The 21,336-nt window shown below is 44.8% G+C and overlaps 3 protein-coding genes across 3 annotated transcripts; 1 reads left to right on the top strand and 2 right to left on the bottom strand.

Moving 5' to 3' along the window:
- Positions 1–4,766: 4,766 nt before the first annotated feature.
- Positions 4,767–5,498, bottom strand: CPTP (ceramide-1-phosphate transfer protein). Its single transcript, XM_088536089.1, has 2 exons — positions 5,372–5,498; positions 4,767–5,293 (listed from the first exon to the last, which is right to left on the bottom strand). Exons 1-2 carry the CDS (start codon positions 5,491–5,493, stop codon positions 4,771–4,773), a joined length of 645 nt encoding a protein of 214 aa, XP_088392215.1. The 5' UTR covers positions 5,494–5,498; the 3' UTR covers positions 4,767–4,770.
- Positions 5,499–6,012: 514 nt separating this feature from the next.
- INTS11 (integrator complex subunit 11) lies at positions 6,013–14,785 on the top strand. Its single transcript, XM_088536198.1, has 17 exons — positions 6,013–6,159; positions 6,661–6,758; positions 7,229–7,302; positions 7,524–7,752; positions 7,870–7,968; positions 8,065–8,099; positions 8,758–8,896; positions 9,541–9,605; positions 9,861–10,050; positions 10,476–10,559; positions 10,659–10,748; positions 11,200–11,362; positions 12,046–12,153; positions 12,653–12,714; positions 13,071–13,213; positions 13,797–13,926; positions 14,707–14,785. The coding sequence occupies exons 1-17, from the start codon at positions 6,132–6,134 to the stop codon at positions 14,770–14,772; spliced, it is 1,803 nt and encodes a 600-aa protein (XP_088392324.1). The 5' UTR covers positions 6,013–6,131; the 3' UTR covers positions 14,773–14,785.
- Positions 14,786–16,083: 1,298 nt separating this feature from the next.
- On the bottom strand, positions 16,084–18,253 carry LOC104565765 (lysophosphatidic acid receptor 6-like). Its single transcript, XM_010212487.2, has 2 exons — positions 16,973–18,253; positions 16,084–16,160 (listed from the first exon to the last, which is right to left on the bottom strand). Exon 1 carries the CDS (start codon positions 18,042–18,044, stop codon positions 16,983–16,985), a length of 1,062 nt encoding a protein of 353 aa, XP_010210789.2. The 5' UTR covers positions 18,045–18,253; the 3' UTR covers positions 16,084–16,160; positions 16,973–16,982.
- Positions 18,254–21,336: the final 3,083 nt, after the last annotated feature.

The following is a 21,336-nucleotide window of genomic DNA, read 5'->3' as shown; positions in this document are numbered from 1 at the left end:
AAAGGTATAGATCGAGTTATATCCTTCACATTTGGTGACTTGTGGCCCTGTTTGTGAACTTGTAACACCTGCATGTGCAGTTGCACCAGGTGAGTTCGATTAAGTCACAGCAACTGCTTGAAAAGAGCTAGAAAAACTGGGCTTGAGTAGAGCAAAATAGCCCCAGCTTTTGCACAGAAGGGCCTGAAGCTCTGGGGGCTCCTCTGCTGCTCGGTGGACAAGGCCATTTTACAAACCTGGATGCAGGTAAGAGATACTGGTTTTATTCAAACTCTTTGGCTTTCTTTATCCGCTTTGCAGATTGTCCCAAGGGGGAGAAGTATTTTTCTCTGGTAATTTTAGCATGGATTTTGAGGGAGGAGGAACATTTTGCTGTGACTTTGGATCATGCGATTTGCACTTCATTTCCATGCATCTTATCTGCACTGCCATGTTCTTTGCAAATGCATGTAAAATGAAATTCAAATGAGTGAACGGACATCCGAGTGGGCAATACACTCCTCATGTCATGCCTGCAGCTCCCTTTACACCTCAGAATGATTTCTATGCATTCTGGATATATCTCAGAAAAAGCCGTTATTTAATTAATCACAAGTGGGAAACACCAGCAGTCTTGACAGGAACGTGGTCTAGGTGAGGCTTTCAGCACAGTCTGGCATATAAGAGATTCCTATAAATCATCTGTACTGCAGCTTGCCTTGCAACCAGCTGGATCTGAGATGCTTTTGGCTCTTGTGGATCATGAAGCAGGTGAATGTCTACATAAAGGATGGATACTTCTGCAATTTAAAAATTCTACTGCTAGTGTAGGAACCATCTAATTAAAATATAGCCATATATTTTAGCCAAATTTAGCCAAGAGCAGCCAAGAGTGGGTCTGGTTTACTGTCCATATTGAGAGTTGTCTTCTGGCCTCTCCTTGATGGAATTCAGGAAATAATCCACTGTGTTCAGATCAGGTTTAAACAAGATGATGCAGCATTTAGGGATGTAGCAGGTCCCTAAGATACCCAGACTGAGCATCAGAATGGTACAAATCTGGGTAACAGGCCTGAGGACCGTATTCAGCGCGGCAAAAATGACAACAAAGAAAATCCAGATGATGTAGATGGCGATGGCAAACGTGATGGTCCGATCACAGCAGTCACACGAGGCTGGTAGTCAGTGTAGCTGCACAGGGCTTCGCTGCTTGTGGTGCCATTTTGGGTCAGAAATGGCAAACTGGATTGTAAGGCCACAACTGGCTCAAAGCAGGTGTCGCCTATGTCATAGGCCAGCCTCACTCCTGGGAGAAGCGAAGGGGAGTTGTTGATCTGCTCAATGGCAAACTTCATCACAAGAGCCCATATTAACCCATCTGCAAACAACCTGCAATGAGAGGAGACAGGGAATTGTGCGAAACCCTAGGAATATTCCCAGCCTTGTGGCCTGCAAAGACAGAAAGGTTTTAGATCATGCTTTTCAGAGGGAGGCTCCTTAATCCTGTGCTTTGCTGCTGCCAAAGAACAAGGTAGGCCCTGGCTTGTGTTTTATCTTCTCTTAACATGCAGCTCTGGCTGTGATATGAACCACATTGCTGTAACTGATAACGAAACGCTGACCTTAACTCTTCACAGGTAAAGGTTGTCTCCTCCTTTGCCTTGTGAACAGTATCGGATGTGTTTTTGCAGTGTTAAAAGCTCTAGCACTGCCTCAGTGCACTTCACCTGTCTGCAGAGTGCAGTGCACACTTCTCATGCCATCAGAAAGCAGAGGCAGCGTTTACATCTCTGTGTCCCCACTAAGGAAGCTGGTGTCACCAAAAGCTTTTATCCAAGTGCGTTGGCTGCAGCTGAAGTTTTGCTGCATAGTGGCATCAAGAAAATACAAAAGCAGTTTCTGTTTCAGAATTGGAAATAGTCCTGGTGCTGGCACAGTACCACAGTGCTCCAGCACCACAAATCTTTATTTCCATCTCACCTGTTACATCCATATGTGGGACCATTGTCTGTTGGAAGGACTATTCTCTTCTCCTTGCTTTTCCCAGCCCAACCGATCAAATTTATCATGTGCTAATGCAGCTTTTCTCTTACCTTTCACACGTAACTAAGGTGGGTTCCGATCGCGCCGTCAGGTTTGCGGTGTCCATTCCGAAAGGGAACAAGGCTCCTACGATATAATCCCCAGCCCTTCCAAACGGAGCCGACGGGCACGTCGGCTGCGGGGCTGCTGCGCGAGCCAAGCTCCAGCACAGCAGCAGCTCGGGGAGCATTGGTGCTAGTTAGGGGAAAACGTTTCGCAGGAACCTTCAGCGAGAGGAGCAGGGCAGGGGATCCAGAGGATCCCGGGAAGTCTTGTTAAATACAACTCAGAGATGTAGAATTACCATGGAAGAATTTGTTTAGCAAAGCGCATTAAACGTGTAACGCTGCACTCGGTAGGTATAGTCAAATAGGCAGCAGTGTCCTGCGAGAGGAATCGCTTGCAAATCCAGCCCCAAAAAGGTCTCCAAGTGGTGCAAGAGTCACCCATGGGGTACCCTTTGCTCCCGCTCACCCTTGAAGTGGAATCCAGCACTCGGCGCGTTACTGCACCGCAGGGAGGGCAGCTCGTATGGAATATTCAGCCCCCTCCAAGGAAGCCGTGGTCATTGCGGCTTTCGGGGAGAGCAGGCGCTGCCTGGGAAGGTTTCCATCCGGATCGGATGAATCCCGGAGCAGGGAGAGCAGCCGGACCCTGAGCTCACACAAAGCCACGTGCAGGAGCGGAGAGCAGCAACCAACAGGAGCTGTTAAAAATTACATCGTTCAGAGACAGGGCAAGACACCAGGAGAGTAAATGTCACTAAACAATAACTTCAGATGAGAAGCATACAAATATATGGAAAATGATATCTTTTACTTGGAGCATATTCTGCACAGAATGGTTATTTTTTTAAAAATCAACACTTTTCCCCCCCCCCCATATGATAACCATTTCTGCATTAAACCCACAAGAGACATAACATTTTTTCACTTGACACAGGACAACATATGAAGTACTTTAGGAAACTTCAATCATATTGTAGTATTTAACGCCCAGCACAGATGAATTGCCAACTGTATCTGTATCAGACAGCAAGAGATGCTGTTTTAACATGGAACTGCTCCATTTTAATATATGAACTTATCCTAAGGATCTATGTTATTTTTTCAGGTGGTCTTAGCATAAAGGGAATGATATTTATGCTTTCATAGCATCGCAATTAAATCTCCATTTAGGATGTGCAAGGAAACTAATTTTTCTATGTTCAGGCAGAAAAAAGCATCGTGGACAGATGTGAGTAGTCAGAATAGGGGCTCAGTCAGCAACTTAAACTTTGTGCTGCTTCTCATGTTTGGGTTCATATCTGTCCATTAAATAATTTAATCAGACACTGTTAGTGAAAGGCAAGACAGGAATATAGGACACTACCAATAATGTTCCTTCCAGCAACGCAAAAAGCAAAGCATTGCTGCAAAGGATGCTCTTCAGAGGAAAGTTACTTGTGCAGTTTCATCAGGAGTTAAGGCTAATTTCATGAGGCAGTAGTGATTTCCTGAATCATGCAGTTTTCAACTAGTCTAAATGCCTCCGATTTGAGATACAGACAAAATATGCAACAATTTGTGGGATTTGCACAAGTGTTAAAGTATTCATGTCTTTCTGAATTACCAATATAGTGTTTTTCTCCAGCTCTTAGAAAGCTATGTAAACTTAATGTACTTCATATATATATGTATATAGACATATTTATATAAATATACAATGTTTCACGCACAGAAGTCATTTGCACTGATTCGAAGCCATATGCTTCAGTGTAGTGACCTAGAGCACAAATTCAGATTTCTTCTGTCAGAGATATAATTTCTGTAGGCATATGACATTCATTTAAAAAAAAAAAAAAACGAAACAAACATGAAAACACAATTTAGAAGTGCAGCTTGAAAATATATAAATTAATAGAGCTTTATCTGGACCTATAAGAGTGTAGTACATACTAAAAGTTGCTCTAATTCCCATGAAGCATAAAATGTAGAAAAAGTATTGAGCAAGGGAGAAGAATGTACACTGAGAAAATGCTGCTGCTTAATGCAGCTGTGTGCAAAGGGAAAACGGCATCTTTTGGCAACAAAATGAGACACCATTTTCATCTTTAAAACCAGCTAGTGCAGAATGAGCAGCAATCGTGGGCTGAGTCTGTGACCACCAGGAAAAGTGCTTCCTTTTGGAGACACATTATCTGTGTTCGTTTTCAAGTTTAAAGTATAACAGAGAGCAAAAGCTCCGCTCTATTCGGGAAGCAGCAAGTGGCAAAGTGAGCTCATGTGCAAAGAAATATGTTCAGAATTCCATGGCAGGAAGTAAGCACCTGAGTTTGTGCACGAGTTTTAGGCACGTGAGACCCTAACTATCGGTGTCAATGTGCAGAAGTTGCTAAGACTGCTCATTTTGGCTTAAAAACCAAACAAACCAATGAGCCTCTACAAAACCTAGCTAGAGTTTTGAAGGAGGAGGAAGGAAAGAAACCCCTTGTTAAACTTCCTGCACAGCTAAGGCAAAGATGTGCATGTGTACTCTGTGTGCGCATATTTTTTCTTATGAAGTGAGGCAGCTTGAATAGATTTGTCAGTTTGTTGCCTCTGTATGGAAAAGGAAAGGAAAAGTGCTCCAGGGCCAGAGAACCAGTCAATTTATGTATGAAAACAGTTTTCACTTGTGTCACATTCGCTTCTGTCGGGATGTTGGCGCCGCCGCCGGCCGCCCGCGCCCTCAGGGCAGGTCGAGCAGCTGGTGCTGGGCGTAGAGCTCCTCGGTGATGCCGTAGACGGTGCAGATGTGGGGCAGCGCATCGCCCAGCATGGCCACGGCCGCCTCGGGGCCGCCCACGTTCATGGTCTCCAGGAAGGCGTTGCGCGAGGGCAGCGCGCAGAACGCCGCCGTGGCCACCTTGCGGATGACCCACGGGTGGTAGCGCGCCAGCGACGCGTTGTAGGAGTCCGTGCAGATCACGGACGTCTTGGAGTCTTCCCGGCTGGTGCGCAGCCCCTCGAGGAAGAGCTGCAGCCAGCGCAGGGCGCGGTGCAGGCGCAGCACGGTGCGGCAGCCGGAGTCGGGGTGCTCCGCGCGCCGCTGCATGTCCACCAGCCCGTTGGCCACCTCGTAGCGCACCATGGACTGCAGCGTGCGGTACTCGTCGCCCCGCGCGCCGCTGCAGTAGCCCTCCATGATCTGTATTTTGGCCAGCGCGTCCTTGGAGACGAAGGAGAAGATGGCGCCCAGGCTGTTGAGGAACCTGCGGGCGGGAGAGCGCCGCGCGCGTCAGCGGCCCCGCCGGCCCCTCCGCCGCCCCGCGGGGCCGCCCCGCACTCACCGGATGAGCCCCCGCCAGCCGTGCAGGTAGGGCCCGAGCAGCACGTCCCGCCGCTCCGTCACGCAGCCCTCGAAGGCGACCAGCACCTCGCGCAGGCAGAAGGCGCCCGCCTCGCCCGCCATGGCCGCGCCGCGGCGCCGCCCGCCGCCGCCGCGCGGCGCCCTCACGCGCCGCCTGGCCAGTCGCCGCGCGGGAAGGGGGCGCGGCGCGGCGCTATTGGCTGCGGCGCGGAAAGGGGCGGGGCCGGTGCCGCTGTGGGCAGGGCGGGCGGCTGCGCGTGCGCGGAGCGGTGAGAGACGTTGGGCGCTGTGGGGAAAGGGGAAAGGGAACGGGAAAAAGGAAGGGGAAAAAGGAAAAGGAGACGTGGGAGGGGGCGAGGGGCTAATGGCCGGGTAGGGAGGAGGAGTTTCCCCTCACGGCGGCCTGCGCGTGGGCGCCGTTGCGACCCACCCCACCAGGCGCGCGCGGCCTCTGGCCCTGAGGTGATGTGAGCGCACAGGGAAACGCGGCTGTTGTTGCTGGGGCCGAACGGGTGCGGGCTTCTAGGAGAGGCCGGGTTCCCGCACTCGTTTGACTTGTGCTGTCCATCTGTCTGTCTTCCAGGAAGAAGTGGGGCCTCAAGTGAAGTTTTCTGCTTGATACTGAAAAAGAAATGCAATGGTGGTGGTGAATAAAGGCTAAATCTTCCCTTTATGGCCCCTGTCAAGCCGTCGCTAAGTGAATTTATCGTATTGCTTCAGATCTAGAGAGCTTTGTTAACATGCCTGAAATAAAAGTCACTCCCTTGGGTAAGTGTAAATCTTGAATAGACTTAAAATAGGAATGCTGAAAAATTGTGCATGTTGTGATTTCCTTAGAAAGAAGTAAGTTTTATCTGAAATTTAGGGATAGGAATAGCATATTTTACACTGCTAGATATATATGTGCCTTTCCCTGCCTCAAACACTGGTCTCAGTAGCACACTTGAGTGTTACATTTGTGCAGGCTAGAGGGGTCATTGTGCAAACAAGTACGATGCAAAGGATCATACGATGCAAAAAGATTTTAGTGGTAAAGCACTACAGAGATCCTGGGAGGAGGCTCTCAAGCTTACGGAATGGGTAGGTGATCTCACATCTGCTTCCCTGCAACAGATCCGCTTGCTCGGAAGAGGGGATGTGGTCTTCTGCACTGGGAGGGAGTTAGGACTGTAGAGTGAAGATGTTAAAGACTTTTTAGTGCTTCTCTTTTGAAGGGACTGCAAGTATCACTCAGGATTCCTTGCTTGTCTTCCTTTTCTTTGGGTCCAGGGGCTGGCCAGGATGTGGGGCGCAGCTGCATCCTTGTGTCCATCGCGGGGAAAAATGTAATGCTCGACTGCGGGATGCACATGGGCTACAACGACGACGTGAGTACAGTGGGGAAACCTGAACTTTGACTGGAGACGCTTTCAAGGCAGCTCTGCCTGGCTTTCCTAGCAGATCCTGCTTCACTGTCCTGACCTCTTCCCCTTTGAACGTTGTCTGACCCATCTTGCACTGCACATGGATGCTGTTGGATGGCTGTCTGTTATTGGACACCTGTATCAGACACTTTTGCTTGGAAGAGAAACTTGTTTCTGGTTTGCTTGTTTGTAATTCACTGATTTGCAAGGTGAGGTCTCCAACTCTCCCTTCTCAGTTATCCTGCACTTTTTCTCTTCATCTCTTTCTGTCCATAAATCTTGACAGTGTCACATACAGCTCTTACTGTGTCGCTGACACCAGGACATGTTGCCCGTGTTGGGATGGTTCATGTTATTGTTCTGCTGGATTAATAATGCAATATTAATTGGCTTTGTTTAGCAAGGGATAACCTCCTTTTTCAACGTTTTTGCAGAGGCGCTTTCCTGACTTTTCGTACATCACTCAGAATGGAAGACTGACTGACTTTCTAGACTGCGTGATTATCAGGTGAGAAAACTCAAAGGGAAGACAAGAAACTTCATACATTCTGCTTTCCCTGTGATATGTTAAACTCATAACCCAAACAACTTTCAGGGTCTTTATTCATATTTTGTTTGCTTTTTAGTTCCTCTGTGTTGTACAGTGCTTTTAAAAACCTGAAACAAGATCCAAGAACCTCAACTAAGATCCTGTGCAGTATTTCCTTCATGTTTTCTGTCTTTTTGCAGCCACTTTCATTTGGACCATTGCGGAGCTTTGCCATACTTCAGCGAAATGGTTGGCTACGATGGGCCAATTTACATGACGCATCCTACCAAGGCCATCTGCCCAATCCTCCTGGAGGACTACAGGAAAATCACTGTAGATAAGAAAGGGGAAACTAACTTCTTCACATCCCAAATGATCAAAGACTGTATGAAAAAAGTTGTTGCTGTTCATCTTCACCAGACAGTTCAGGTAAGTGACCATTGCTGCACACTCCTTGACCAAGCCAACTGGATTGTGGTAGAAGGAAGAGCAATTTTATCTTTTCTAAAATGTTTACACTACTGCAGCGTTTGCCTGTTCATGCAGGTGGACGAGGAGCTGGAGATCAAGGCGTATTATGCTGGCCACGTGCTGGGAGCAGCCATGTTCCAGATTAAGGTTGGATGCGAGTCTGTTGTTTACACTGTAAGTACGCACAGCAACGCATATAGGGACCTACATCTTCTAATAGTTGTGTCCCTTTATGTTGAGAAAATAAATGGATTTCTTTTCTTCTATTAGGGTGATTATAATATGACTCCAGACAGACATTTAGGGTAAGTAGGAAGCTGATTTTCTATGATTTGTATGTATTTCAAACAGGAAGATTTTAGCAGCAGCTTCTGTTATCCCATAGGAGTTATTCCATAGGAATTCTGTTATTCCATTGCTTCTTTGTTTCTGTAAAGGGGGCTGGAATATTTTCTGGTGCCTTTGCTAGAAAGATGAATGAAATTTTTAATTAGGAGAATGAACAGATTTGCATTGATTTCTCAAGTCAGACGTTATTGTAATCTTGTTATTCTCTGTAGTCATATTACTCTTTTTTAAGACTGTCCAGTAGTTGGATTTAAATATTTGAAATGCTTTCTTGCCATAATATCTTCTAAATCAAGAGAGGCTTGATTACAAGCTTTAAAATTAGGAGTGATTTCATTTTTACGGGAAAATATGAAAGAGTTGTAATATTGGTGATATTTAGAATAATGTTTTAATGCATTAAAAGCAAATAACAGGTTGGAGAATTGCTTTTCAAAGTATCTGGAATCAATTTCTATTTTGGCCTGAATTAATGTAAAGAAAGCATGGCCTATATATCAGGAGACTACTGTGAAAGTTCTAGGTGACCTATGGCAAATCTCTGCATTCCTAGCAGATCATAAATGTCAAATACATCTTAATTTGATAAACTTTTAAATTTTTATCTTGTTTTAGTGCTGCGTGGATTGATAAGTGTCGCCCAGATTTATTAATAAGTGAATCCACTTACGCCACAACTATCAGAGACTCCAAACGCTGCAGAGAAAGGGATTTCTTGAAGAAAGTTCATGAGACTGTGGAAAGAGGAGGGAAGGTACGGCCTGTGGGATCATCTCAGTAACAGCTTGTCCAGTCTGTGACGCTCTTGTTGGTTCTGTAGTGCTGTCTGTTACTGCTAATTAACTCAGGCCTCTGCTTGTATTTCTTGCATTGCTGCATCTGTACTTTAAAAGGCAAAATATTAGACACTTAGTGGTGTTAAATTGTTTCCTGCCAAGCGACAGTACATAGCTGAAGAAAGTGAATTCTCGTGGTATTGGTGCGGTTTAGTCCCATGTTTGTGAGATGCTTCCAGGAACTGCAATGTCCCTTCTCCATCTGGATGCTTTGATGAATGGTAAATTAAAAAGCAGCTTGCCAGAAACCTGTCTTGTCTTGAAGGGATGCAGCTAGAAAGGGAGAGTTAGTGAAGAGTGTGAAATGACACCCTCTTTGAGAATTAGCTAATTCCTTCACTGAGTACAAACTGAGGGCTTGGGCAAGTGCATAGGAGTCTGCGTGTCTGTCGTGTCAGAGCCTTTCGTTTCAAAATTGCTGAGGAACAGATCCCTTTGGGGAAAAAAAAGGGCTATCAGGAGGAATCGAGGGACTTGTTCGGGAATGATACTGCTCCAGGGCCACTCACATGCTGTTTCTGTTCAGCAGACTCACTACCTCACAGCACTATCTCATTTGCAGGTTCTTATCCCAGTTTTTGCCCTTGGACGTGCCCAGGAACTTTGCATTTTACTGGAGACCTTCTGGTAAGTCCACCTTCCTCCGTGAATATTCCTCCTTTTCAGGGTCATTCCACGCTTGTCACTTCCAAACACTTAGGATCAGTTGTCATTTTAAAGATTTTAATGTATCTTTGCAGTGTTGTACAATTGTTTTCATGGGAGAGTGGAAAAGGAATGTAGTAGTGCAAAGTATTAAACTTCTTAATAAATAAATGCATGGTGCTACAGCCAGGATTCCCATCTGGCACTCCCGTTTATCCGGATCACTTTTTTCTACAGGGAAAGAATGAACTTGAAGGCTCCAATTTATTTTTCCACGGGACTGACAGAAAAGGCAAATCATTATTACAAACTCTTCATCACATGGACGAACCAAAAAATTCGAAAAACCTTTGTGCAGAGAAATATGTTTGAATTCAAGCACATCAAAGCATTTGACCGAGCCTATGCAGATAATCCAGGACCTATGGTAGGTGGCCATGAAAAGGTAGTAGAGAACTTGTGCAGTGGCAGGGAGCTGTTTTTGTACCCCTCTGTTGCTGGTTTAGCTAGAGAGGCAGTGTGAAAAGTCCAAGCATCATTTACACCATTAATACCAGTATGCTACCCCAAGACTTTTTTGGGGCCAGGTCATCTGAATGCATCTTTCTCTATAACTGTATTAAAGATCTTGCTGTCTTTAATCTGGTAAAGCTAATGTGACAGAAGAAAATAAAAACAGTGTTGTCTCATAATCGATACCCTTTTTCATGATGCAAACTATAGTTTTGCAGCATGTACCTGCAGAATAAAGTCAGGGGATGGATCCTTTACAGCACAATCTTTTATTGTTCATTTTGGTTTTTGATTGGGAGCCATTGGAAATAAGAATCTTGACACATCTTTTAACTCTAGGTTGTCTTTGCAACCCCTGGAATGCTTCATGCGGGACAGTCCCTTCAAATCTTCAGGAAATGGGCAGGGAATGAAAAAAACATGGTAAGGAATCCCGTTGCCCTACGTGATACTCTGTTGTTAACAACTACCCTACACATGTTCGTGTGCAGAGTTTGCAGACTTTTCTGGTTTTCTCCTCAGGTCATCATGCCAGGCTACTGTGTGCAAGGAACTGTAGGCCATAAGATTCTGAGTGGGCAGCGCAAGCTGGAAATGGAAGGACGACAAATAGTGAGTTTTCTCCTCAGCAAGGAGGATCATTCTGGGGAGGCTGTTTACAACTTCATGTGGTTATTAAGATGCTGCGTACTCGTAATGTGAATATGCAGTGAAAATATTCAAGTAACGTTTTCATCAGAGTTGGGCCATTTATTTATTTTTTCCTGTATTTTGGGAACAGCATGTGTCTTCCTGGCTTCCCATTGCTTTGTAATTCACTGGATGCATGCTTTTAGACTTTGGTGGTGGACTACTTACAATGCTGTTTAGTAAGGGGATATTAAAACTGGTAGTAAGTGTTCTAAGCAGCTGTCTTGCCAGCCTCAGTTTCTAATTTAGTATCTGCTGCCTTCTCTGAAACAAATTTGGAGAGGTCTGTGTGTATTCCTGTGCAGTTTATAAGCTGTTAGCGGGTCTAGGTGTTTCCAGATGCAGAAAACCTGTGTTTTTTGCCCCCCTGCAGCTGGAGGTGAAGATGCAGGTGGAGTACATGTCCTTCAGTGCCCATGCTGATGCCAAGGGGATAATGCAGCTCATTCGCCAGGCAGAGCCACGCAATGTTCTCCTGGTCCATGGTGAAGCGAAGAAAATGGAGTTCCTGAAGCAGAAAATCGAGCAGGAATTTCGTATGTTACACTTGTGGTCCTGGGGAGAGGATGGCAGCAGGAGAAAGGCTTTGGGATCACATACTTTATGCCTAAGCACTTGATATTTTTATTTTTAAAAAGTTTCTAAGAACAATTAAGTGGCTAGGTATGTTTGTGTTGTTTTAGTCCAACATTTACTGAATTTATATTTCCTTGGACTCCTAAAAGAAGCAGAGAGAAGCAAGGGGAAAAACATCTAAGTAACTTCAGTTACTAGGAATGACCTCCAAAATAAAAAAAATGAACTCCTAAAAAACAGCTACCTCTTAAAAGATGAGTGGAGAAAGGACGGAATATACAGTGGATGTTTACTTACTGGCTGTAAATTTCTTTGCAGTAACTCGTTAGGCACATCAGGTTGCAAATATTTCTATAGCAGCCAGTGATCTTGTTCCCCCTCCTGAGCAGGTTTGCCAGTTAAGCAGAGCTGAGTCAGTAGCTACTGATGCTTTTCTGGAAGTGTCTACGTTGCCTTCTGTGTGAGGGGTCTAAAAAGAGCCAGGGCTATTTGTGGTTAGTGCTGTGGGGTTCTTGACAGTACAGGGGAGGATGTCAGGCCTTGGCTCCTGCAGAAAATCTGCTCTCCAGCCCCTTGGAAATCCCAATTTTGAGTTTCAGTCGATCCCTTTAAGTCTTTCCAACACTGGCTGTTTCTGCTGCAGATGTGAACTGCTACATGCCTGCAAATGGAGAGACAACAACAATATTCACCAATCCCTGCATTCCCGTGGACATATCCCTGGGACTCCTGAAGAGAGAAACAGCAATAGGTGAGGCACTTTCAACAGAGATTTTCACCTTTTGGGCCCTTTTGCGGTTTTCTTAAACTGTTTCTTAAACTGCTTTGCTATCTATTACCTGTTCATTACATAAACAGAGTCCATGTATGCTTTTACAATCTAGTTCTGTGAAAGCTGAAATTGCTTTTAACCCAATTTAAGAAAAAATACAAAATTTCTCAAATCAAGAAGTAAAAGAGGAAAGAGAGGCAGTTATTTTGGATTACTGAGCATTGTTTTTCATGCTTCTAGAGCACTGATTGCTAGTGGTTTAAGTACTGGCTACTTTTTTTTTTTTTTTTTTTTTTTTAAGTAACAGGAGAATAAACATGTAAAATCATAGTCTCTGAATGCATCATACCCCTCAGTGGAATGATGTACAACCCTTATTCCGTTTGAAAGCCGAATCTCTTAAATCCTAAAGTAATGTTAGAGGTGTAAAAAGTAGGCACAGTACCATTAACCCTGTTGTCATCTTCCTTTGGTTTAGGTCTGTTACCCGATGCCAAGAAGCCAAAGCTCATGCATGGCACGTTAATTATGAAGGATAACGTAAGTAAAAAAGTTCTTGCCCTTGTCTTATTGCCCTCTGCATGAGTCAGTTGTCATTCACAAGCAAGGTGTAAGTGAAAAAAGAACCAAATTAAACATATGTAGCCCAAATTTCTTGGAAGGAGCCACAGCAAGAGCTGATCCTGCAGGCCTGTGAGATGGATTAGTCTGTAAGAAAGACTCTCCAGATGGTCAGTGGCCTGTTTGAGAGACAGTTCCTCTCAGTCCCACAACTTTAGAATTAGATCTTGCTGTGTGACCATTTATCTGGGTATCTGGCCACATAGGAGACGTAAAACTTCAGAAGAAGGGGCAAAAAGCAGTAGCTTTCAACGATTTGTACCTTTCCTCTCCAGAGCTTCCGCCTGGTTTCTCCAGAGCAGGCGCTGAAGGAGCTGGGCCTTGCAGAACACCAGCTGCGTTTCACCTGCCGCGTTCACATCCAGGATCCGCGGAAGGAACACGAGACCGGGCTCCGCGTGTACAACCACCTCAAAGCGTAAGGCTGCTCCTAGCTCCTTTCCTGCCGCCGTGAACTAGGGCCTCTTAGTCTTAATAGAGCAAGCACAAGTGCCCCCCTCCTTCCTGCCTTTGCAGAACAGCTCTATAGTCAAGAAAACTTGCCCCACTGAGGGAATTTGCAGCTCAGAAAATTCAACTGCCCTGGATTTCAGTCTCTTCAGCTAAATAACAAGAGCAGTTGTGCTGTTGTAGCAGAGGCTGGTCTTTGTCAAGCTTTTGCAGGCCTGCTGAAACCTTTCCTGGGGGTTTGCTGCTGTCACTGCAGCTTCTAACTGAAGTTAGCAGTTGAAACTTAAAAATATTCATGTCCTAAAGGTCTAGTCCAAGAGTACTGCTTTGCTGATATGACTAGGTTGTCAGACTGGAGCTCTAGCTGTCAGGAAGGCCCAAAATGGAACCCCCCAGCAGATGTCTGACCCTCTTATGACCACTGCCTGTCTCAGAGATGCAGTTAAAGAAAGTAACAACACCTGACTATTGGGATTCCAAGATTGAGAGCCACCCACCCTTCAACTAGTGTTTATCCCTTCCAAAATAAGTTATATACCTTCTTTTAACAGGATCTTGAAAGACTATTCAGTCCAGCATCTCCCTGATGGTTCTATAACTGTGGAGTCCATTCTTATCCAAGCTACAGCACACTCAGAGGATCAAGGAACAAAAGTCTTGCTCGTATCCTGGACGTACCAGGTAGGAACACTTAAAACACTTTTCAAGCAACTCCAACTGGTCTTAACTGGCATTTTGAGGTGACCTGCAGAGTGGATTACTGCTGAGAGGGATGAAAACTTATTTCTTGACATAGTTTGAAAAGAGCCAGAGTGAGCTCCTGCCATTTTCTTTATTTCATTTTAGCTGTAATACAAATCTTTTTACAATTGAGTCTGTTTTCTCTCAGACTACTTAACTAAAGGCACCTGGTTTGGAGCAATAATTGAGTAACATAATAATACCTGTGTTTTGAGGACACCATAGTAAAGAGCTTCTAACTCTCAGCTGTGTCACTGCTGCCACACAGTGTAGAGTGTTCTGTAAGGTAGGTGTGAAACTTAAACAACAAGCAAAAAACTACTTAAAGCAGAATTGTGCTAAAATTAGATGTAGTAGTTATATTTGCTTGCTTTCAAGAGAATATTTTTAACGTCTGTATTTATTTAAATGTTTTCTACAAGAAGGGAATCACAAAGCAAAAATAAATAGTTCTTAATTCCTTGCTTCCAAAGAGACTTCAGAGAGGTCCAAGAAACTTCTTTGACAAAAGGGATTTCTACACTGATACTTTGAAAGAAAACCCAGAACTAGGTTTGTGCTAACTGAATTGATTTCCATTTTTGAACACTGCTGACATTAAATTTTGCTGGCTCCAAGAATTATTTCACTCTATTTCTAGGCAGCAGAATCTTAACTTCTTGTTACAACTGGAACAGTCAAATGAAATGTTTTCAGCTTGTTTCTCTTTCATTTCTTTAGGATGAAGAGCTAGGCAGCTATCTCACATCCCTGCTCAAAAAAGGACTGCCACAGAGTACAGCTTGAGCTACAGAGCAGCAGCAGGCACCGTGGTGCTTCAAAGATAGATTTTATTTTGTTACATTGTCATAAATGGAAAACTAAGGATAGACATAGTATCTCCAGGTTGCTGGTTTCATTTTAATACAGGAATTAAAATGTTTGTCCAATACCCACAGTGAGAGTGTACATGGGACTGCTGGTTAGTGCTGCAGTCGTCTTCCCTAGCAGCCTGTCCCTGAGTCACTGCAGCCTGTTTTAAAGAGCCCTGAGGAACAAGGTTTGAGTTGCTTACATAGTAAGGTAAGAGATACTCAGCATTCTTCTACTTACACAGCCCAGTTTCCTCAAAACCTTACCGTGCCTTTCTATACTAAAAGGCCTTTTCTGTACAACCTCCAGGCCTTCTCTTTATTCATAAAAATGAGTAGTATCAACAGCCACATGCCAAACGCACCCCTGCCCTGAACTTGTTCCAGGGATTCTGTGCTGGGTTCAAACAGCTCATTTGAAGGGTTTCAGATTTGTGAGCAGGAGTGTTCAGCTCACATGTTATGCAAGGCTAGTATCAGTGATAGCCTTACAGGGAGTATAAAGTCTGGAATAGGCCCATGGGGTCAAAATAAGAAGCTTTAAAAGCTACTCTAACCTTTTCAGAATTTAAAAGGCAAAATATAAGTTTAAACTTATAGTTTAACAGTACAGCAGTACAAAGCTCTCAGTACAAACATTCTCTAAGGTCTTAACCAAGCCCAGTCAAGCAAAGGAACCCAAGAATCACCATAAACAGTATTTTAAGAGGTAAAGCAGCTTTTCTCACAGACATTTAAAGAGTAATTGCTAAGAAATTTAATAACACACACACAAGCCACTATGACAAAGCCGTAGTTATATTACAGTAATTTCAGACCTACTCTTGCTTTGCTTGCTGCATGCATAATCCCACTCTCTATCTCCTTAAGATCCGTGTCATTTCGTGTTCCAGGTCCAGCAGCACAGCATAAACTGGGCACCTGGTGACCTGCTGCAGAGGGCAAGGTCAGATCAGGGCTTCTGCTCTGCTTTGCACATTGAATTGAAATATTGATTTAGCACTGCCACCATTAGACACATTGTTCCTCTTTACCAAGCCCCATGTTCTCATCCTCTCAGCTCTCTTTTATGCCAGGAAGCAATCACATATATATGTATTTTATATATCTGTGCATGGCATGGGACAGACGAGAGCAGTGAGTCCCTCTCTCTGTTACCCAGATCATGTCTTTAAGTAAACATTGGCTTTTAAGCAGGTTCTTCAGCGAGGTTAGTGGCTTTCTGGTTGTTCTGATAACCCGTAAATGATAAATTCTTTCCATGATGAAATAGTCTTAGGTTCAGAAGGTGGAAAACTCAGCCGTTCTCAGAAGTTAGGTGTTCTGTTAACACAAGGGATGAAATAAGTTAGACATTCTTAGTGATTTAACACAATCCCGGGAAAAGGGGCTTTAACACATGAACTGCACCGTGTTCAGCCACTTCCCACCAAACTTTCCTCAGTGAGAGACTTTATCACAGGTCCTGCAGGATCCCAAGTGAAGGGGAGCAGCTTTTATACGGACATAGGATTAACTGACTGAGAATTACTTGGATCTATTAATTACCTTTTGAAACTCAGCAGTTATTCACTGCTGAGCCTGAATCCACAGGCATATGATGCTAGAAAGCCTGAACTCAAATACTCCCCATGAAGCCAATCAATTGATTCAGAAGTAGAGATGAGAAGCCCTTATTTGGCTGTGAAATACAGTCAGGAAGCAGTTTGAAACCCCAGCTGGATAGAGATTGCCCCCAGGGAGAAAACACACGATCCTTCCAAAAAAGGGAAAAAGCAGGCAGGAGCATCCCGATCGACCCAGCCTCCAGTGTTACAGTCAATTAGGAGGCTGGTTTCTTTCAAGTAAACCTGGTTTCCGGAAGGGAACCCTGGGTTCACCTCCCAAACTCAGAATAAAACAAAAGGAGGCTGGAACCCAATTGTACATGTACATGAGATGGTATTATCACATACTAGCTAGGACGACAGACAAATGCAGCTCCCCAAGTACAGTCCTAATTGGCTAGTAATAATAATACATATGTTAAGCATTTCCTTACAGTGATTACATCAAGGGAATGCTCTGTGGAAGAGTGCTGCTTTTCCAAGACTTGATTTCAAAGCGACAGTCGGAATGATGAATATTGTACTTACTTAAACTAGGTCAGTTGATTCCATCTCCATGCTTTTTATTTCCCTGTCTCTGTTCTAGCTTGTAAGTGTAAGAGCAGTTCCCGAACTTCTGGTCACAGATCGTGTAGACCATTTTAGACCTGGATCTGAGCTTGAAGTTGAAGTGCCAGTGCCTGGTGGAAGAGCTGAAGTAGTATAGGAGCGGGTTGAAGCAGCAGTTCAGACTGACCAGAGCTAAGGTGATCCTTCTCATTTTGTAGATCAAGCTGGTAAACAGCTTGTTCTGGATGACCTGGATTCTCATTAGAAAGTGGAGCAAGTGAGTGAGATGATAGGGGAGGAAGCAGAAGGTGCAAATGAACAAGATGATGTAGATGGTGCACAGGGCTTTCCTCTTGCGAATGCTGTGTTTGATCTGGGAGATCCTCTTGGCAATGAGAGGGTAGCTGATCAGAATGATGGAAAATGGGATCACAAAACCAAAAACTAAGGCCAGGATGTTGTAAGATGCCATGCGGTAAGTCCAGCTAAAGGTACTGAAATTCTCAAAACATGCTGTTTTGTTCTCTGTGCCATTGTTGTGAAGGGGACCTCCAAGGATGAGTGAAACTGTGACACTTAGAGCTACCATCCACAGGACTGTGACCACCATCACATAGTGAGAGACTTTGATCTGGATGTAAGTGAAGGGATGCAGCGCTGCGATGTAGCGATCGACACAAATGCAGGTGAAGAAGGCGATGCTGAGGTAGATGTTGATGTAGTACAGAGCCCCTGTGACCCTGCAAGCCATGTCACCAAAGATCCAGTGGTTCTCATGCAGGTGGTAATGAATTTTAAAAGGCAACACACAAACAAACAAGGTGTCTACGATGGCCAGGTTGATCATGTATACGTAGGAATGGGAGAGGTGCTTGACTCTGCAGGACAAGAGGTACAGGGCTAAGAGGTTTTCTAGGAGGCCCAGCACAAAGACAATGCTGTAGATGACAGTGAAGAGGGGATACTGGAAGTTTGCTTCCATGATGAACGCTGAACTGTCATTGGCAGCTGTCTCATTGGAGATTGCTTCAGTCCAGGAAATACTTGCCATGATTTCTGTTGCAGAAGAGCTGCAGGGATATCCAACATGGGAGAGAAGGCTTAAGATGCCTCTTACCTCATAAGGTCATTGAGTTTGGGGATTTAGTTCATCTTTCAAGTGATCAACAGCTAAAGTGATACAAATCTCCCATGTTAGGTGTGATGGAATCTGTGCCTCAGACTTCTGTGCTTTGCGAAGGTAAATGGAGAGCAGAGGGGCTGAAAGCCAGAATGAGTCATTTAAAACATGAACAGTTAAAGTTTTCACACCAGCAGGCAGATTATTTACTGGCAATTAGCACAAGATGACAAATTAACAAAAGTAGCAAAAATAAAGGGCATGGAAACACCTTGCCTTTTGCCAAAAGTATATGTAGAATGTTAAGAGTTGTGGCTAAGGGCAGGCCTCTTTAGGCAGGATGTGCCAGGTCCCTCACAACAAACATTCATTTGCAGGCTGTATGTGATATAAGGGTACCTCCAAAGGCCATCCAAAGACCTGATGGCTAACGAGCAGAAATAGGACAGATGAAGTTTTTCCATCCTCCCCCCATGCCCTTTTATTCCTCACTTAAGGTTCATAAGCAGTGACATTTGGGGGTAAGCTGTTGTGTGAATTTACAGCATCCTAAAGCTACTCTACACTCGCCCCAGGGCCAGGTGCTTTGCAGAGGGGAACATCACTTAGGTGACCCACATCCACAAGCAGTAAACGGCACTCCAGCTCCCTCTTTACCTTCATCAGCTACAAAAGACATCTAAACTATTAATCCGAACATGAACACATAAAAAGAAGCCCTACATAGAGTGGAAAATATAATCCCACCCACAGTATGTGCAGAGCTCCTGGAGCTGAGCTGCTGAAAGCAGAATGAAGCTTGTCTGCAGGTACTTTCCGAAGGAAACGCTGAAATCACGCTTCCTCCTCATTCTCAAGGTTGTTTATCTAACTAGTTAAAAGAACCCCAGGTTATAGATAGGAGATTAAACAGACCAAGTGGTTTGCCAAATTCCAGACAGCCAAACTGGCATTGCAGGACCCCAGATTGTGCATTGATCCATTTTAAAATATTGGTCATAACTTCATTTTGACATAATGAAAGTGACACATTTTAGGATTAAATGTGACTTTTCTGAGCATATGTTCATTTTCAGCACTGTAATAACACACCATTCACTCACCTACCACTCTAAAAACAAGGCGTCCTACCAGGTTGTGAACCCAGTGTCTTCTTCAGGGGGTTTTTGTGTATTTTTCCTGCCTGTTTTACTTCCACTTCTCCCAGACAATGAAGAAGCATCACCAACCCTCTGCTCCTGAATGAAGTTACTTCATTAACAAGAATTCAGAAAGGAACATATCTTTTAAAGTTTCCTGGAATTTGTGTTCATTTAATTAGTATAAATGTTTTTATATAAAACTAGTTTTTGTCTTGGCATTCTGGGTCACATAGGATATTTTTCTGGGTTTGGTTGACAGTGATGCTTTAAAATCGGAGTCAGAAAGAAAAGACAGAAGTCTCCCTGTATTACAAGTCCAAATTGCAACAACTGAAAATACCAATAATTCAACAATGTAAGGGAAAAAATGTTAAGTACCCCTTGATGACAGGTAACATTCAAGTATTAACTATAGGAAATGAAAAATAATGCAGAGTAGGAGTTTGTGCAGTTCTCCACTGACACTGTGTTTAAGTAGTCTGTTATCTTAATACTATAATGCACCTGCTGGATTATTTTTAACCTCTGCTCTGGTGTTTAAAATGAATGAGCCAACCAAGAGTTCTCAGTGCTAACTGAGAGCAGGAGCCACCACTTCCAGACTGCTGCGTCTGGGTTCTCAGTTACTGCATTTGAGAGTAAGCCTGTAAGCATAACAGGTTTTGGGTGTTACCAGAAATCAGGAAATATTTTCAACAAAAATATATCAATAGCAAATAGTTTCGTATTGTATCTATGAAATGAAAAAGAGCTTTGCTCTCTAGGCCTGCACTAGGAGATGGTTTGATCAACATCTTGGTCACTGTTTGGTTCAGCTTTTGTGTTGTAAAGGCTCATAAGCAGTTTAGTTAGGCAGAAAGTTAACTTACCACATCTCAGGTCACGTCTTCTCTTGTGAAAGCTGCAACGAGTGCGCTGGTCTCGACGGCTTCCCCGAGCCGAGCGGCGCTGCGCAGGAGCTGCCTCGCGAGCCACGCTGCCCCAGCGCCTCGCAGCGAGAAACCACAGGAAGCCACGACGAAAGCCAGCCCTGGGATTGAAGACACAGCAGCTGCCCTGCGCGGGCAGGGCTCCTCCTGGGGACCTGGGGGACAGGACAGCCCCCGGCAGCCCTGCTTCACCCACGGGGACAGGGTGGCGCAGAGGTCTCACCGGAGCTGCCCTGGATCCAGCTGCCTGCAGAGCGAGACCTGCCTCTCCTGAGCCACGTTCCAGCGCTTCAGGAGGGACTTTGAAAGGGGCCTGTAGCTGCACTCACACTTCCCGAGAGGCAGGGCAGCCGTGAGCAATCTGCCAGCCCTGCACGCCATCCAAAATAACAGGGGCACAGCAGGTCGGGAAGCTGGATGGAGAAACACTGTTGCTTATGGAACAGACACTACCAGGTTCCTGTGCAACACCAGCTTCAGCTGCTCTTCTCTGTGGCAGAGACTTGGGACTCCAAAGTTCTGTCATCATCTTGGGAATTTGGCCCTGAAGTAAAGCAGGTAGGAGCCGGTCTGCTCTGCAGGAGAGAAGCAAGCAGAAATGTCCTCTCCTTCGCTGTCAAACTTTTGGCAAGCCTGTGTGCAACAGGGTGGAGAGGAGATCATCTCACCAGAGAATACCTAGGAGGAGACTGTGCCTTTCTGTATCAGGAGGAATCACTAACTCAGTCCCCACAGCCTAAGGGTGCCATAGAGATGCTTATTTTGGCACCTGGGCAAACAGGCAAAACTTGAGATAAAAAACTTTTTAGAAAAGTTCCTTCTTCCCTTGCTATGCGCTGCGGGCCACAGCACCAGAACTCTTGCCTGGACTCCATCCTCTACCTGATGGGCTCTGCAGTGCTACCGTGCACCAACTATGGACAGCAAAATGAGGCAACAGGTGGACGAGCCCGGCAACAGCCGCCCTCATCACTGCCTGATTCAGCTGTTCACGGGGTGTTAGGGCACGCGGGGATTATTGACCTTGGGGAGAGCCCTGCTCCTGTAGGAGATGAAATAGGGTGTAAGTGAAAGGAAAGAAACTTCGCAGCAATCCACATCCTAACAGCAACGGATGACTTATTTCCCAGGGCCAAAATAATGTATGAGCTG

This window comes from Tinamus guttatus, unplaced genomic scaffold (assembly GCF_059628265.1).
Source record: "Tinamus guttatus ecotype Peru unplaced genomic scaffold, ASM5962826v1 Tinamus_guttatus_pri_ptg000652l, whole genome shotgun sequence".
Lineage (NCBI taxonomy): Eukaryota > Metazoa > Chordata > Aves > Tinamiformes > Tinamidae > Tinamus > Tinamus guttatus.
Note: the sequence above shows the minus strand (reverse complement) of the source record. Positions and strands in the feature narration are given on the sequence as shown.

Excerpts from the sequence above, each read along its gene's own strand:
- CPTP (XM_088536089.1), bottom strand. The coding sequence starts at position 5,493 with ATGGCGGGCGAGGCGGGCGCCTTCTGCCTGCGCGAGGTGCTGGTCGCC. Across the intron at positions 5,294-5,371 it reads GGCTGGCGGGGGCTCATCCG|GTTCCTCAACAGCCTGGGCG; the intron begins GTGAGTGCGGGG and ends TCCCGCCCGCAG.
- INTS11 (XM_088536198.1), top strand. The coding sequence starts at position 6,132 with ATGCCTGAAATAAAAGTCACTCCCTTGG. Across the intron at positions 7,303-7,523 it reads CTAGACTGCGTGATTATCAG|CCACTTTCATTTGGACCATT; the intron begins GTGAGAAAACTC and ends GTCTTTTTGCAG. Across the intron at positions 8,100-8,757 it reads ACTCCAGACAGACATTTAGG|TGCTGCGTGGATTGATAAGT; the intron begins GTAAGTAGGAAG and ends ATCTTGTTTTAG.
- LOC104565765 (XM_010212487.2), bottom strand. The coding sequence starts at position 18,044 with ATGGCAAGTATTTCCTGGACTGAAGCAATCTCCAATGAGACAGCTGCC.